We start from the raw sequence: 17834 nt of genomic DNA, 5'->3' as shown, positions 1-17834 counted from the left end.
AGGGGAACCTTCTTCATCCGGACCCTCAGTGGCTCCATCTGACTGCATGGCCTTGAAGGGGCCCGTCTAAGGCAGGACAATTATTCAGATAGGGTGATTCACATTGTTCAAGCCTGCAGACGTAAATCCATAGTCAGACTCTACAATATCTCCTGGCTCGCCTTTTATAGGTGGTGCCATTCCCGGCAGATAGATCCTGTTTCAGCCTCACCTGCCCAGATCTTGGAGTTCCTCAGAGATGGGTTTGACCGTGGTCTGGCCCATAGTACCCTTCGGAGACATGTGGCGGCCCTGTCTATGGCCTTGTCCAGTCCATCCGGCCGACCACTCACTCAGCACCCTGTGATAAAAAAGTTCCTGCAAGAAGCCAGGCTCTTGCGGCCCTCCTCGATTCATAGATACCCTACTTGGGATTTGCCCAAGGTCCTTAACGCTTTAACTGAGACTCCCTTTGAACCCCTCCGCACGGTTCATCTTCGCTTTCTCACCCTTAAGGTGGTTTTCCTTATAGCCATAACTTCAGCCCATCGCATTTCGGAGCTGGCAGCCCTCTCAGTTAGGGAGGATCTCTGTGTTTTCCGGCCGGACACAGTTATTTTGAGATTGGACCCTTCATTTATTCCCAAGGTTAATTCCCCCTTTCACAGGGCCCAAGAGGTTATTTTGCCCAATTTCTGTCCCCGGCCCTCTCATGCCTTGGAACGAAGGTGGCATACCTTAGATGTACGGAGGGCCCTAAAGATTTATATCAAAATGACTGCTCCCTTCAGGAAGTCAGAGGCTTTGTTTGTTTCCTTTTTGCCAGGCTCCCTAGGGCTCAAAGTCTCTTCTGCCACAATTGGTAGATGGATCAGGGCTTGCATCGCCTCGGCATATCAGGCTCAGGCGATTCCTGTTCCACTCCACTAGGAGTGCTGCTACCTCAGCAGCTTGGGCGACTCAGGCCTCCCTTGAGGAGGTATGTAGGGCAGCCACCTGGTCTACCCCCTCGCCATTTATTCGTCACTACAAGATAGATACCTTTGCTTCTGCTGAAGCGTCATTTGGCAGGAGGGTTTTGCAGCAGGTGCATCGTGCGAGGGTCTCTCCAGGCCCTTCGACATCCCGCCCTTGAGACAGCCAAATCTTTGGTATGTCCCTCATCTGGACAATGTCACACCCTCATCAAGGAAATTGGGCATTGGTCTTACCTTAAATGCCAGATTTCTTGAGTGGGGTGACATTGTCCAGCCCCTCCCTCTGTCTCAGTGCCTGTACAGTTTATTGTTCTTGTTCAGTAGTTTTTTTCCAGTTGTCCCGTTGGACCGATTTACTTCCTCCTGATAACGGTGGTTCCTGTTGGAGATACTTCTGGTGGCCTTCCTTCGTCAAAACTGAGCATGAAAGGGGAGGAGCAAGGGGTGTGGTCAAAAATTATGATTCAGCCAGCATCAGATCCGACTGATACAACCCTCATCTGGACAATGTCACCCCACTCAAGAAATCTGGCATTTAAGGTAAGACCAATGCCCAATTCGGGAAAATTTGGACTCTGACTGGGTAGATTCAGGAGGGAGGATGGAGGCAAGTCTTGAGAATATTACCTGGGAAGAGTTTGATTCTGTGACTCCGGAAAACGTGGACAAGATACTGGGCAGACTGAGCGCGGCCACATGTTTATTGGACCCGTGTCCCTCCTGGCTGGTGCTGGCCTCTCGGGAGGTTACACGAGGCTGGCTCCAGGGGATTATAAATGCTTCCTTGAGGGAGGGTGCCTTCCCCGCCGCCTTGAAAGAGGCGGTGGTGAAGCCTCTCCTCAAGAAGCCTTCCCTGGACCCAGCAGTGTTGGCTTATTACCGTCCAGTCTCCAACCTTCGCTTCGTTGCAAAGGTTGTTGAGAGTGTGGTAGCGCGACAGCTTCCTCAGTACTTGGATGAATCGGCTTATCTAGATCCGTTCCAGTCGGGCTTCAGGCCTGGATACAGCACGGAAACGGCATTGGTCGCATTGGTAGATGATCTCTGGAGGGCCCGGGACAGGGGTTGCTCCTCTATCCTGGTCCTATTAGACCTCTCAGCGGCTTTTGATACCATCGACCATGGTATCATGCTGCACCGGTTGGAAGAGCTAGGGGTGGGGGGCACCGTGTTGCGGTGGTTCTCCTCCTTTCTCTGATCGGTCGCAGTCCGTGTTGACGGGGGCAGAGGTCGACCCCGAGGCCCCTTGTATGTGGGGTGCCACAGGGATCAGTTCTCTCGCCCCTTCTGTTCAACATTTATGTGAAGCCGCTGGGTGAGATCATCCGTGGTTTTGGGGTGAAACAGCTATACATCTCCACCCCAGACCACCCCAATGATGCCCTTGAAGTGATGTCCCAGTGCCTGGAGGCTGTACGGATCTGGATGGGGAGGAACAGACTCAGGCTCAACCCATCCAAGACCGAGTGGCTGTGGTTTCCGACGTCCCAATATATTCAGTTGGTGCCATCACTGACTATTGGGGACGAGTCATTGCCCCGCACGGAGAGGGTTCGCAATTTAGGCGTCCTCTTGGACTCAAGGCTGTCTTTAGAAGAGCACTTGACGGCTGTGGCCGGGAGGTCTTTTTATCAAGTTCACCTGATTCGCCAGTTGCGTCCCTTTCTGGATCGGGACTCGTTAAATACGGTCACTCATGCCCTCGTCACGCCTGGACTACTGTAATGCTCTCTACATGGGGCTCCCCTTGAGGAGCACCCGGAGGCTCCAGCTGGTCCAGAATGCGGCCGGGCGGGTAGTTATGGGAGCAGCATGGCGGTCCCATGTGGCTCCCCTCCTGCGCGAGCTGCACTGGCTCCCGGTGGTCTTCCGGGTGCGCTTCAAGGTCTTGGTTACCACCTTTAGAGCGCTCCATGGCTTAGGACCGGGGTACTTACAAGACCGCCTTCTGCCACCAATAGCCTCTCACTGCCCAGTACGCTCCCATAGAGAGGGGCTTCTCAGGGTGCCGTCAGCCAAACAGTGTCGACTGGCCGCCCCCAGGGGGGGAGCCTTTTCTGTGAGGGCACCCACCATCTGGAACGAGCTCCCCCCAGAGATACAGAAGATCCCGGATCTGCGCACTTTCCGCCGTGCCCTCAAAACATTCCTGTTTCATCAGGCCGGCCTGGCCTAACTTTCCCTTTATATTGCTTCTGATTTTGTTTTAAATTGGGATGTCTTGAATTATCTAGGACCAGAGTGTTTAGTATATTTTAATTGGTTTTTTTAACGTTTGTATTACATGTATTTTTATCTTTCGCTGTTCACCGCCCTGAGTCCCTCGGGAATAGGGTGGTATATTAAATAAATAAATAAATAAATAAATAAATAAATAAATAAATAAATAAATAAATAAATAAATAAATAAATAAATAAATAAATAAATAAAAAAATAAAAAAATAAAAAAATAAAAAAATAAATAATAAAAAAATAAAAATAATAAAAAAATAAAAAAATAAAAATAAAAAAATAAAAAAATAAAAAAATAAAAAAATAAAAAAATAAATTTCAATTCTAAATATATATAACATCTTTCTCTCTCTTTTCTTTTTCTCCCTTCCCATTTTTATTTTTGCCTTTTTCTTTCTCCTTTTTTTCTTTTGTGTTTTAAAATCTTGAACTCTCCTCTTTTGCCCTAAATTTCCCATTGTTTCCCATCTCTTTTTTCCTTTTCTTATCTCTCCACTATTTATCCCATTGTTTATCCCAGTGTAATCATTCTGTGTTTCACAGATCTATTTTGCCCTGCATTTCCTGTTGTTTTTCATCCTTTACCTCTCTTTTTTTTCTTTTCACTGTTAATCCCAGTGTAATGATCTGAATTTTTTGAGTTCTTTATATGCCACCCTTCTTTCCTTCTTTGTCTCTTTCCGCCCTTCCTGTTTTTCCCATTGTTAATCCCAATGTAATCTCTAAAAACATCCTTTTTATTATTACTATTTACATATTCAATTATTTTTTCAAAATTAATCTCATTGTCTTTGTCTTCTTTATTTTCAGTCTCTGTATCTTGCTTCTCCGTCTTTGTTTCCTTGTTAGCTTGAGCATGCTCTATCTCAATTTTTGAATCCTCAAGTTTCGATTCTCTATGTAACATTGTAATTATTCCTCTTATTTCCGCTTTCCATGATGAGTACATCATTTCCATCATTTCTCTAATTTCCTGCACCATTATGTTGTTGCTGTGTTAATATTGTTCCAGTTTTAAAAGTTTCATTTTTTTTCCAAAGTCAAGCCGCTTACAGACAAAGCAATCCTCCCCAAAAGTTCTCACGACTATTATCACTGATGTAGTTCAAAATTTTCCAAAACAAAGATTTCAAATTGCAATGAACTTTTTTCTCCTGAGGATGTCTCTCTACAATCCACAGTTCTCTTAATTGTTTAACAGTATCTATTTGGTATCAATCCACGTTAACAATCTAGCTTCTTTTTTCTTCTTTTTAACTTTGAAAATCCCAAGTCAATTTTATAGTCCAGTCCAAATTAAACAATACTTTTCCCCTCTTTTTCCCCCCCTCCTTTATTTATCTTTAGGTATACAGCACTTCTGTTGCAGGGCTTAATATCCAATTGTCTTTTATTTTTCTTAGCATTTAAAAAGAAAGGATCTATTTATTTTCTTTCCAATCCTTTAGCTAATTTTGGAGTTACTTCTAATTCTTAAAATTTTCCAGATAATTTTGTTCAAAAGTCAATTTTTTTTCCGGGTTTTTGTCCCTTTAAATTCCGCTTACTTCCTCTTTTCTTTCCCCGTGCCCGTTAGCCGCTATTTCTATGCTGGAGGTTTCAGGGTTAAAAATATTTTTGTTGTTGTTCCGCCTGTGGGTTGGCTGTCACTCACCCAGCTTCAAAAACTCTGTTACAATCACCACTCCTGCTCAATACTCAATACTGGTTGCCCCAGCTTCTTGACAGCTGCAATGGCTGCCACCCGCGCTGCGGAGTCGGAGAGAGATTCCTCTGACTTTCGAGGAACTTGCCTGTTCCTCTTGGTCTTCTGAGGTGCCTCTCCTTCTTCTCCGTCCCTATAGGATGGTTCCGGTCCGAAAACCCCTCGGCAACGGTTCGTCAGTCCAGGTTTTAGCGGGGCTCATCAGAGCCCACTAATTCCCCAACTATCTCACCACGATGCTTCCGGTCGAATCAGAAAGAACAGAAAGACTTTCTCCTAAAGTCCACCTCCATTTCTACGGGTTTGAGTGTGTTCAGTTCCAGATTGTTCCGGTCACACCATGAGGCTAGCTGTTCAACCTCCAGTCTGTATGCGGATTCATCATTGTCTCGAATGAGACCCTGTTGTGTCATCTGCGAACTTCAGTAGTTTAACAGATGGATCGTTTAGAGATGCAGTCATTGGTATATAGAGAGAAGAGAAGTGGGGAGAGCATACAGCCTTGGGGAGCCCCTGTGCTAATTGTACAGGTATCTGATGCGATTCTGCTTAGCTTTACCTGCTGCTTCCTGTTTGTTAGGAAGCTTATGATCCACTTGCAAGTGTGTTCAGGTACCTGTAGCTGGTTTAGCTTAGTTAGAAGTGTGTCTGGAATGATGGTATTGAATGCTGAATTAAAGTCTACAAAGGACCCTTGCATAGGTCTTTGGAGATTCAAGATGTTGTAGGATGTAGTGCAGAGCCATATTAACAGCATCATCTGTCGATCTATTTGCTCGGTTATGAACCTGTTGTGGCCCGCCAGCGGCCTGCGTGGATTGTTTCTGATCCCAACGACGAGGCTAGTGTGCTGCGCCAGCAGCCTGTGCAGCCGGCGCTCGAGTCAGACAGCGAGGAGGCTGAAGAGGATGTGGTGCCAGAGGCAGGGATTCAGTCAGGGCCTTCAGAGCCTCCAGAGGCTCCTTTAAGTGAAGAGGATGAAGAGGAGGAGCCACTTCTCAATGCACAGCACGCAGAACTGCCAAAAGGCAGGAGTGGTTCCTCAGGAGGAGGTCTCCTCGAGAGTAAGGCTTGGGGTTAATTGGCCACTCCCTTAGCCTATTTAAGAAAGTACCAGCTGGTAACAAGCTGCAGGAAATAACTTTCGTTCGCTAATCATCGCGTTGGGATGTCTCTGCAATCTTGCTTCTGGGCTTTCTGCTAACTCCAGTAAGACTCTGAATATCTTATCTGTGGAATTCTGGCAGGCTGTTAAGAATGCTTTATTAACAGCCAGCATTTGCTAAAACTGAGTTATTTAAGTAAACTAAGTTTTGTTCAGAGTTTGTGTGTGCTGTGTTCTTTGAGATCCGTAGCTGGGGCAGAACAGAATCCAATGGGGTGGGATCAGTTGTAGTAGGCTTGGCTGTTGTTGGTGTGTCTGAGATGGGGGTTGTGGAGATAGGTGGCTGTGGTTTCCTTTCAAACCTGCAGTAAAACACATTCAGGTCATCTATCAGTTGCTGATTTCCTTCAGCCTGGGAAGGAGGTTTTTTGCCATAGCCGGTGATATTTTTAAGAGTTTTCCACATGTTTGCTGGTTCATTTGTTGAGAACTGATTACTTAGCTTTTCAGAGTAGCTTCTTTTTGCTGGAGGTGGAACAAATTATGTCATTCATTCATATATTTGTGTGCCCTTCCACCAATCACCCTGGGTCAACACATAGTGATGAACTCAGTGGGGTTGTTCTAAAGTTGCTGACTAGGAATATGGTTGCTATTCCTTTAATTAACAGAATAACTTGTGCAGACTGCAAATGTTGTTTTTCTTGATATTAGAAGAGGTACAGTACTCTGAATAACTTCAAATGACTCACTTAGCCTTGACTGGTACCCTTGTCTCAGAAGCTAGTGAAAGGGAGAAATTTCCTTTTATTTACATTCCCAAAATCAGGAGCTATGTTCTGCATTATAATTAGCATGAGATGCTCTGATTAGAATAGCAACATAGGCATTAACTTTGTCCAAGTTGTTTGATGATATGTTGTCCTAAATAGGTGATAAAGTAATCACTCCTACTGAAGACACAGAGAACACACCTCTAAAGCCAAGATCTACAAGAAACAGAACAACAAAAGGTAATAATCCTCTGAAACTATTGCTGAGCACATTGTAAGCCGCCCTGAGTCTTCGGAGAAGGGCGGCATATAAATCAAATTTAAAAAAAAAAAAAAGAAACAAATATACTTTTGCTTTGTAAAGCTTTCTCACAAGTGTTTTTCAGGCTAAAGAAAGGGCATATGTGACTGTATGCATACGCTGAACTAAAAAAATGGACACTCAGTTTTGGAACTACTTTGACTTCACTGAAGTGACTTGTGTTATGTTGGCTTTCTCAAGTGCAGTGCCTTGCATTTTGTTGCAATAAGGGCTCCTTGACCAAGAGTATCAACTTACAACAATAATTCCAGTACCAATTGTGTTCATAAATTGAGGACTACCTGCATTTTCAGGACATACATCCAATAACACTGGACACTTAGGAGATTCATTGGGGGTAGAGGGAACTGTAATCAGAATCAAGTTGGAACGTACCTTGCAGGACTTCTAGTCCAACCCCCTGCTCAAGCAGGAGATCCTATACCATTTCAGACAAGTGACTGTCCAGTGTTTCCTTAAAACCTCCAGTGATGAAGCACCCACAACTTCTGACGGCAAGCTGTTCCACTGGTTAATTGTCCTCACTGTTAGTGCCCTTCTCCTTAATTCCAGGTTGCTTCTCTCCTTGATTAGTTTCCATCCATTGTTTCTTGTCCTGCCCACTGGTGCTTTGGAAAATAAATTGACCGCATCCTCTTTGTGGCAACCTCTCAAATACTGGAATACTATCATGTCTCCCCTAGTCCTTCTTTTCTCTAGACTAGCCAAACTCAAATCCTGCAACCGTTCTTCATAATCTCCAGGCCTTTAACTATCTCCAGGCCTTTAACTATCTTAGTGCTCTTCTTTGCACTTTTTCCAAATTCTCAACATCTTTTTTGTAATGTGACCAAAACTGGATGCAGTATTCCAGCTGTGGCCTTACTAAGGCTTATAAAGTGGTAGTAATACTTTATGTGATTTTGATTCTATGCCTGGTTATACAACTAAGGATTGTATTAGCTTTTTTTTTTTTTGCTGCTGCCGCACATTGCTGATTCATGTTTAAGTGATCATTCACTAGGACTCCAAGGTTCCTCACAGTTACTGTTTTGGAGCCATGTTTCGCCTAATCTGTACTTGTAACTTTGGTTTTTTCCTGCCCAGGTGGAAAACCCTGCTTTTCTTCACATTAAATTCCATTTTGTAGGCCCATTGTTCAAGTTTGTCAAGATCTTTTTGGATCCTGAGCTTGTCTTCTGGGGTGTTGGCTATTCCTGTCAGCTTGGTGTCATCTGCAAAGTTAATAAGTTCCCCTTCTATTCCCTTATGTAAATCATTTATGAAGATATTGAAGAATACCAGGCCTAAGATGGAGCCTTGTGGTACACCACTGCTTACTTCCATATAGATGTAGTAACATTAAGGACTATTTGTTGAGTATGGTTTGTCAGCCACTTACAAACTCATCAAGTGGTGATGCTGTCTAAGCAATGGGATACCACAAGGTTCCGTCTTAGGCCCAGAACTCTTCAATATCTTCATAAATGACTTAGATGAGGGAATAGAGGGGGAACTTACCAAATTTGTGGATGATACTAAGCTGGCAGGAATAGCTAACACTCTAGATCAGGGGTGAAATCCAGCAGGTTCTGACAGGTTCTGGAGAACCGGTAGAGGAAATTTTGAGTAGTTCAGAGAACCGGCAAATACCACCTCTGGTTGGCTCCAGAGTAGGGTGGGAATAGAGATTTTGCAGTATTTTTCCCCTGGAGTGGGGTGGGAATGGGGATTTTGCAAGGAGTGGGGAGGGAATGGGGATTTTGCAAGGAGTGGGGAGGGAATGGGGATTTTGCAGTATCCTTCCCCTGCCATGCCCACCAAGCCACACCTACCATGCCACACCATGCCCACCAAGCCACGCCCACAGAACTGGTAGTAAAAAAATTTGGATTTCACCACTGCCCTAGATCATGATCAGCAAACCACGGCTCACGAGCCACATGTGGCTCTTTGGCCCTTTGAGTGTGGCTCTTCCACAAAACACCGAAAAGTCCACAAAGTGCCGAAAAGTCCTTCAGCCGGTGAGAAGAAAGCTGCGCATGCACGAAGATAGCGGCAGTGACCAGAGGTCTTTTCGGTGCTGTGCGCCAGTGGCTGGGTAGAAAAGAAGCCTCTCGGCTTCCAAGTTCAGCAGCAGGCTCAGTCCCTTCACACAGGGTCGCTTTTCTCCGTGCCCGAGAAAGATCAAAAGGCGCGGAGCAGCCTTTAATTAGGTAAAAGAAAACAAACCACTGAGGGAAGGAGCCCACTGAAGCTGCCCGCGGTGCAGCCGCCCCCCCTCCCCGCAGCTTGGAGCTCCAAGCGGAAGAAGTCCTCGGCTGTTGCAAAGAAGCGGCAGTTCTGGGTGAGCCATGCCCACTTCTTTCTCTTTGAGAGCTGCTTTGCAAACAAGGTGCAAAGCAGCTCTCAAAGAGAACGAAGCGGGCGTGGCACACCCAGAGTTGCTGCTTCTTTGCAACAGCCGAGGACAGAAGAATTTGCTCAGGAGCGATGCCAACAAGGAAGGCGGCTGGGTCGGAGGGAGGCATAGCCCGAGCTCTCTGGGACAGGTAAACAAGTGTGGGGAGGTGAACGGGAGCGGACTTGGCCCTCCACGTGTTGCATCCCCTCCCACTACTTTTTAATTGTAGTCAATTCAACATACATATTCAACATACCTATAGTTTAACTAAGACTTAAAACTTTGAGTAAAGTTTATTAAGTTAATTTTAGGGAACGTTGAGTGAAAGAAGATGTAATGTTGAGGATTGAGAAAGGTATGTTGAGATGGCTTGGACATATAGAGAGGATGAACGAAAGGAGATAAATGAAACAAGTATACAAGATGAGTGTGGATGGGAGAGTTGGAAGGGGTCGGCCTCAGTGAACGTACCTCAATCAGATTGAGCAAAGGCCAGCGTAGGAGTACCCTAATTAAGTTAATAACAATGTACCTACCTATATAGTTTAAGTTTAAAAAATTTGGGCCTCAAAAGAAATTTCAATCGTTGTACTGTTGATATTTGGCTCTGTTGACTAATGAGTTTGCCGACCACTGCCCTAGATGATAGGCTCAAGATCCAGATGGATCTTGACAGACTTGAACACTGGGCCCTGTCTAATAAAATGAAATTCTATATAGAGAAAAATAAAATCATTTTGCTGCTCTTATTGCGTCATCAGATAATCGCCTGGCCGCCCCGTTTAGGGTGACCCGCTCCCTGCTCCACCAGGAAGCGTGGGAGGACCTTGGAGGGAAGAGCCGAGGATTTTGTTCAGTATCTCCATGACAAAATCACTCAGATTCGGGAAGGTCTGTACTCCGACTGGGTAGGTCCAGCGAGAGTGACGGAGGCAGGTCTTGAGAATGTTATCTGGGATGAATTTGATTCTGTGACCCCAGATGACGTGGACAGGATTCTGGGTAGATTGAACGCGACCACATGTTTGTTGGACCCGTGTCCCTCCTGGTTAGTGCTGGCTTCCCGGGAGGTGACACGAGGCTGACTCCAGGGGATTATAAATGCTTCATCGGGTGAGGGTGCCTTCCCCGCCGCCTTGAAGGAGGCGGTGGTGAGGCCTCTCCTCAAGAAGCCCTCCCTGGACCCGGCAGTATTGGCTAATTATCGTCCAGTCTCCAACCTTCGCTTTGTGGCGAAGGTTGTTGAGAGTGTGGTTGCGCAACAGCTTCCCCAGTACCTGGATGAAATGTCGTATCTGGATCCGTTCCAGTCGGGTTTCAGGCCTGGGTAAAGCACGGAAACGGCATTGGTCGCGTTGGTTGATGATCTCTGGAGGGCTTGGGACAGGGGATGCTCCTCTGTCCTGGTCCTGTTAGATCTCTCAGCGGCTTTTGATACCATCGACCATGGTATCATGCTGCACCGGTTGGAAGAGTTGGGGGTGGGAGGCACCGTATTACAGTGGTTCTCCTTTCTCTCCAACCGGTCGCAGTCTGTGTTGACGGGTGCAAAGGTCGACCCCGAGGCCCCTCATATGTGGGGTGCCACAGGGATCGGTCCTCTCACCCCTTTTGTTCAACATTTATGTGAAGCCGCTGGGCGAGATCATCCGTGGTTTCGGGGTGAAGTACCATCAGTATATGCTGACGACACCCAGCTGTACATCTCCACCCCAGACCAGCCCAACAATGCCCTTGAAGTGATGTCCCGGTGCCTGGAGGCCGTACGGATCTGGATGGGGAGAAACAGGCTCAGGCTCAACCCATCCAAAACCGAGTGGCTGTGGTTTCCGACGTCCCGATATAGTCAGCTGGTGCCATCACTGACTATTGGGGGCGAATCATTGGCCCCCACGGAAAGGGCTCGCAACTTGGGCGTCCTCCTGGATTCACGGCTGTCTTTAGAAGAGCACTTGACGGCCGTGACCGGGAGGATTTTTCATCAGGTTCGCTTGATCCGCCAGTTGTGTCCCTTTCTAGATCGGGACTCTCTACACACAGTCACTCATGCCCTCGTCACCTCTCGTCTGGACTATTGTAACACTCTCTACATGGGGCTCCCCTTGAGGTGCACTCGGAGGCTCCAACTGGCGCAGAGTGCGGCCGCGCAGGTGGTTATGGGAGCGACGTGGAGTTCCCATGTCACACCTTTCCTGCGCGAGCTGCACTGGCTCCTGGTGGTCTTCCGAGTGCGCTTCAAGGTTTTGGTTACCACCTTTAAAGCGCTCCATGGCTTAGGACCTGGTTATCTACAGGACCACCTGCTACCACCAATAGCCTCCCACTGGCCAGTACGTTCCCATAGAGTGGGGCTCCTCTGGGTGCCGTCGGCCAAACAATGTCGACTGGCAGCCCCTAGGGGGAGAGCCTTCTCCCTGGGGGCACCTACGATCTGGAAAGAGGTCCCCCCAGAGATACGGAGGATCCCGGATCTGCGCACCTTCCGTTGCGCGCTTAAGACTTTTTTATTTCATCATCTCCCCTTTTTAAACGTAAATTTTAATTTGTTTTTAAATTATGGGGTATTTTAAATTTGTTCAGCCAAATTATTTAATTCGTTTTTATTCTATTTTACATTTTTTATTTATGTGTTTTATCCTGTGGCTGTTCACCGCCCTGAGTTCTTCGGGAGTAGGGTGGTATAGAAATTTAATAATTAAACAAAAGTCTTACTACGGACACGGAGGCTCAGTTGCTAAGATGCTAAGGTTGTTGATCGAAAGGTCAGCAGTTCAACAGTTTGAATCCCTAGTGCCGTGTAACAGGGTGAGCCCCCGTTACTTGTCCCAGCTTTTGCCAACCTAGCAGTTCGAAAGCACATAAAAAATGCCAGTAGAAAAATAGAGACCACCTTTGGTGGGAATGTAACAGCGTTCCATTCACCTTTGGCATTTAGTCATGCCGGCCACATGACCACAGAGACATCTTCGGACAGCACTGGCTCTTCGGCTTTGAAATGGAAATGAGCACCGCCCCCTAGAATGACTAGCACATATGTGCAAGGGGAACCTTTACCTTTAAAGTCTTACACTTAGGGAAGAAAAACCAAAAGTACACATATAGACTGGGTGAAACCAGGCATAATAGCAGTAACTGTGAAAGGGATCTTGGAGTCTTAGTGGACAATCAATTAAATATGAGCCAACAGTGTGCAGCAGCAGCAGCCAAAAAAGCCAATGCAATCCTAAATTGCATTAAAAAGGGATACAATTAAGACCAAGTGAGGTACTAATACCACTCTATAAAATCTTAGTAAGACCACACCTAGAATACTGCATTCAGTTTTGGTCGCCACACTATAAATAAGATGTTGAGACTCTAGAAAGAGTGCAGAGAAGAGCAACCAAGATGATTAGGGGACTGGAGGCTAAAACATGGATGAATGGTTGCAGGAACTGAGCGATGGCTAATCTAGTGAAGAGAATGGACATTGGTCTTACCTGATACGTCCGTTCTCTATGAGGAGGAAACAGTAGTCAGGCATGGCATGGGAATAGACTCCTCTGTGCAGCATAGGATCGAGTCTGCAGATTTGAATAGCTCCACCCTCTGCGAGTGATTCCCAGTGTTTCGGCAAAGGCGCTGAAGCAGACTGGCGTGTCTTCCTGGAATGAGAGAGAATTAAAACACCACCCACCCCACCATGAAAAAACAGGGCCTTCTTGAGAGGGTGGGGCTGGCTGCTGTTTCCTCCTCATAGAGAACGGACGTATCAGGTAAGACCAAGTATCAAGTATCCATTCTCCTCATCTGTTTTAGCCAGAGGAGCGATGCCCGGTTGAAGAAGGATGCCAATGTGGTGGTTCGGATGGCCCAGGCCGCAGATTGATGAGCTTTGATGAGGGTCTTTTCGGCCCGCTTGTCTTCTGGGCGCAGATACTCCTCCAGTGAGCCCGTAACCCGAGAAGACGATGTCAAAGCTACAATTGGGCCATCCACTGGTGGCACCTGCAATAAGTTGGAAAGAGCCGGAGCCGTTTGGTAAATGCGCTTGTCCAAGCCATTGGGCGCCGGGCCAGATCCAGGCAGAGACCATTGTCTTTGAATGCTATTGGTGAAAAGTTTTGGAGCCGGGATAAGATCAGGCTCAACTGCTGGTTCAACAAATAAGGATGTAGCCGGATCTGAACTCCCAGATGGACCCATCCCAGGTGGAGAGGGGCTCCCCATTCGCATGACAGCTAGGGCCTTGTAAAGCAAAGACCTGAAAAGTTGGGGCTAAAATGTCCAATGAAGGCGGGTTGGTCTGGGGCCAGACCCTCGTCGTCTGAAAGGGTCAACTCCCTGGATTCTTCCTCTTCAGACATGGACCCCTGCTCGGAATGCTCTGGTGAATAGTGTTGTTCTTCAGACAGTTCCTTCTGAGCCTGATAATGCTGAGGATGGGCGACCTGAGGAATGGGTTGGAGAAAGCCCTGCTGCAAACCCTGTGCCAGACCTTGCTGGATGGCTCTGGCAATAATGGCCTCCAATGTGGCCTGAAGATCCTTGGCCTGTGGACCCTCTTGAGGGCGAGGAGGGATCTGGGGCTCAGGATCCGGACTTGCAGGATCAGGCCCATTGGGGTCCCTGGGATCTGGCATGGTTTGAAAAAGAGGCTCTGCACCAGGGGGAGGAGGAGGACCGCATGGGGTGGGATGGTCAGGAGATAGCTCCCTCCTATGGTGAGGAGCAGTGCCCTGAGGAGAATTGGAGGCTGACGACGTAGTTAAAATGGCGACCGGCTGTTGCTGGGCCTTGAGAACTGAAGTAGCCAAAATGGCGGCCGGCTGTTTTTGTTGGGCCTTAAGAACTGCCTTCTCTAGTGCCTTGTGGCGCCTGGGTTCCTCTCTGGAAGGCTTGGGGGGCTTAGAGGTGGTAGAGGCTGGAGCCTTAGCCGGTGCCCTGCCCTGGCGACATGGCCGTCTTGAAGGACCCTCCCCCGGGTCGCTAGAATGCCTGTGGTGCGATGCTGAGGCAGCCGAGGTTGAGTGGTTGTGTCTCATGGCATCTGCCATTTTAGAGAAACTGCCTCGGGCGTTAGGGACCAAAAGGGCAGGAAAATAGTAATTTGAAGCACTTATCTTGGAACGAATCAGCAAGGAACTCCTCTGTAGTCGTCTTGGAGTGTTCGAAGGCAAGTGCCAGCAACGAGGAGAAAACACTCCCACACGTGTTGTTAATGAAGCCGCTAGCTGCCGGCAGTAAAAGCGGCAGGGAAGGCGCGTTTTGAAAAGGTGCATTCAGCACCAAGGAAGCTGCTGGGCAAATGCCTTAGAAACTCAGCAGATTGAGCTCTCCCGATGACAAGGGGAGGCTGAGGGGAGCCTGCGCTCTGACCCTGTAAGGGATCTGCCGGCTGGCAGTCCCACGCCGCTCTGTGGCCTTCGGCTGAAGTCTAAATATACTATGTGCACAGCATTTTGCTGGTCTACTAATTGAGTCACTTTGTCAAAGAATTAAATAAGATTGGTCTGGCATGATAATGCTAGGGTGCATCTTTCTGTGGAACACCTCTGAAGAATTTACAGGTTCATGGTTTTAAACATTGACATGTGTGTTGTGTATCCCTTTTAGGTCTGAGGAAAATAGAAATGCAGACTGAGCACCAAAGTGGGTGCTCTAGAACTAAAGGATCTGAAAGTGACAGGTAATTTCCTTGAGTTATCTGATAATTCCTGCTGTTTGGACTAGACATATGCTTTCAATTTTTTTCTTTCTTTGTGATTAAAAATTATGTTGGGTTATTCAGTGTAGATGATGAGACTGAACTCGAGGGTGGGGGTCAAACACATCATCAGCCTGAGTCCCTACGACCCCAAAGGAGAACCTGGTGTCTTGAAGACCTTGAAGTCCATTGACTCTTACCTGGCACCAATTTCTCATGTTCATTAGTAGATCAGATTCTTGTGTATAGGTTGCATGGAATAAACACAGTGCTTTCTGAACTCTAAACTGGCTCCTGGTTTCTTGTGCCTGACATCAAGTACTATTCTGTAGTAAACTGGATGATCATTTGCACATTATACATATTTATATCTATACATTTTTTTTCTGTAGAATGATGGCAAAGTGCAATTGGCTAATTTATTGAAGAACATTAGGTAGTGTCAAATAGGACTATTTAATTGGATATTGTTTCTTCCCTTCAGTATCATCTGGATGCAGGACTAAATTTGACTGCCTATGGCTGCTCCTTTGGCTGATCAGCCATGATAAAAATCTCGGGCAGGGGACAACATAAGACTTTAGTTCATCCATGGTAAAGGAGGCTTTTGGAAGAGACTCACTGTCAACATTGCCAGTTCATGGACTAGTGTAGTCTTACTTCCATCCTTCCTATAGTAACATGGACTCCCTGGACACTAATGTCCAAAGCAGCTGAAGGAGAGGGGGCAGGAGTGGGAACTGTGTTGATGGGAAGAATGGGGGAGAAGGTGGTGGTGTTGGCAACTTCTCATGGAGGAAAAGTAAAAGAAAGTGTGCTCAGGTGAAAATTAAAATAAATAGTGGAAAGATCTGGAGATGGGTTCTTTCCACTTTATCTATTTTGATATTCCTTTTTTTTTTTTTTTTTTGAGAAGGAACTAGCTCCCACAAAACCCAATCTGGTAACTATCAAGCACATTCTCTTACGGTTTTAAAGGTTTGTCAGAAAATGTCAATTTATTAATGAGACTTGACAGAAATGTAGTTTTAAAAATGCATGTATAATTTTGAGTAAATTAGGGAAAAGAAAGGTTTGAATGTTGCTTGAGCAAGCTGGTTTATTTACCCGGTTGCACTTTAATCTTAAAACAAATTCTAAGAATTACATCCAGGCAGGTGATTATCAATATACTTAAACCGCCTTTAGATCTGTATGTACCTTCCCCAGCTACAGAATTTTATGGAGTAAGCTGTATATCTGTCAAGTCACTTGAGAGCCAAGTTTCTTGCAGAAAGATGACACTGAATGTAACTAATTAGACTTCATGCATCCTCCTCTTGCAGCTCTAGATATGGGGTTCTCCTCAGAGTTATAGAGAGGATTGGCATTAAGTCTACCAGAATAAAGATACTCTAATTAATTGGAACATGAGTAGTTCATTCTCAAAATGCAGAGATAACCAGGTTTCATAACTACATTTATGTCATCTTGCTGTAAGAAACCTAAGAGAAATCCAATATAAGCTTGTCCTTCATTAGAATTGGATACCAACATAATCAGAGTAACTGCTTTTAGATCTGGCCCTTAAGCAATCGATAAATTGCCAAAAGCATCTACAGCAAATTGTCTGTTATTATTTACTGGAAAAGCAATGAAAAGCATGTCCACCTAGACAGAATTTACTGCTATAAACCAATTTAGGACTTGATTTCCTGTGTACACACACACACACACACACACACAAAAATTAACTCAGGCACTGATGGAGGGTGGCTTCTAATTAAGAAAAATACTGCTTGTGTCCTATTGAAACCATTACATCTCAAACATCTTTCTTTCCTGGCAGAAAAATTCAGCAACCTGTTTCCATAACATATTCGAAATCATCCTGCCGAATCAAAACAACAGCTCTTGCAAAAACGAAAATGGATCTCTCCAAGCTTCTAGACAAAGAATAGGTTAACCAAATCTGATGGTCACTAAAATTTGCTTTATGTGCTGCATAATAAAGATAAAACCTTTTTAATGTGGTATATTTCATACAAAGATGTCTCTATTTTTTTATAGTGCCCATTAAGTATGCTTGAGAATTATACTTAATTACAACCTATTGCATATACAGTTCAAGCTAAAGTTCAAACTCTAAAAGCTGTCTTGGATGGTTAAATCAGTTTTGTTTTTCAAAATGTAAATGTATTTTGAAATTTGTCCTTTGAAATGTAATAAAATGATGTAGATTGTCCATAGTATTTATTAATATGGCAGATAAATTATTTTTACTTCAACAAAAGAGTGACTGCTATACATATTCCGTCCTCCAACTTCTCAATTAAAAGTTTGGAAGCTTTTAGCCTTAAGAATTTAAAAATGAAAATCATTCTAATGCAGAACTGCATCAATAAAACAGCCATATGTATTATTATGAATTATCAGAAGTACATTGCAAAGTGCATGCTAACTTTTTGAACTATAAAAGTAAGCATTTTAGTGTCTTCCCACCAAAGACTAGTAGTATTAGTAATGCGAAGAGGGTTTAGAAGGATGCAGACTGCCCAAAGCTGAATGTATTTAATCATAAAAATATTGATTTTTTGCGCTGAGCAAATGAATATTCATTATAGCTCTTCAAACTTGATAGTGGTTTCTTCTCTTAATAGCACCTCAGAACCAAAACCATGGATCCTAACAT

General features: G+C 45.4%; 1 protein-coding gene across 8 annotated transcripts in view; it reads left to right on the top strand.

The window, feature by feature from the left end:
• NCAPG (non-SMC condensin I complex subunit G) overlaps positions 1-17387 on the top strand; it is a 58259-nt gene extending 40872 nt beyond the window's left edge. For all 8 annotated transcript variants that reach the window (XM_087875213.1, XM_087875217.1, XM_087875214.1 and 5 more), the window contains 3 exons: positions 6932-7012; positions 15073-15145; positions 16992-17387. In XM_087875213.1, the coding sequence (XP_087731339.1) occupies positions 6932-7012; positions 15073-15145; positions 16992-17103 (266 nt within the window). In that variant the 3' untranslated portion in view covers positions 17104-17387. The remainder of the gene's footprint in view (positions 1-6931; positions 7013-15072; positions 15146-16991) is intronic.
• The last annotated feature ends 447 nt before the right edge of the window (positions 17388-17834 follow it).

This window comes from Pantherophis guttatus, chromosome 8 (genome assembly GCF_059756535.1).
Source record: "Pantherophis guttatus breed Tessera chromosome 8, ASM5975653v1, whole genome shotgun sequence".
Taxonomy (NCBI): Eukaryota; Metazoa; Chordata; class Lepidosauria; order Squamata; family Colubridae; genus Pantherophis; species Pantherophis guttatus.
The sequence above is the reverse complement of the archived record's forward strand: the minus strand, read 5'-3'. Positions and strand labels throughout refer to the sequence as shown.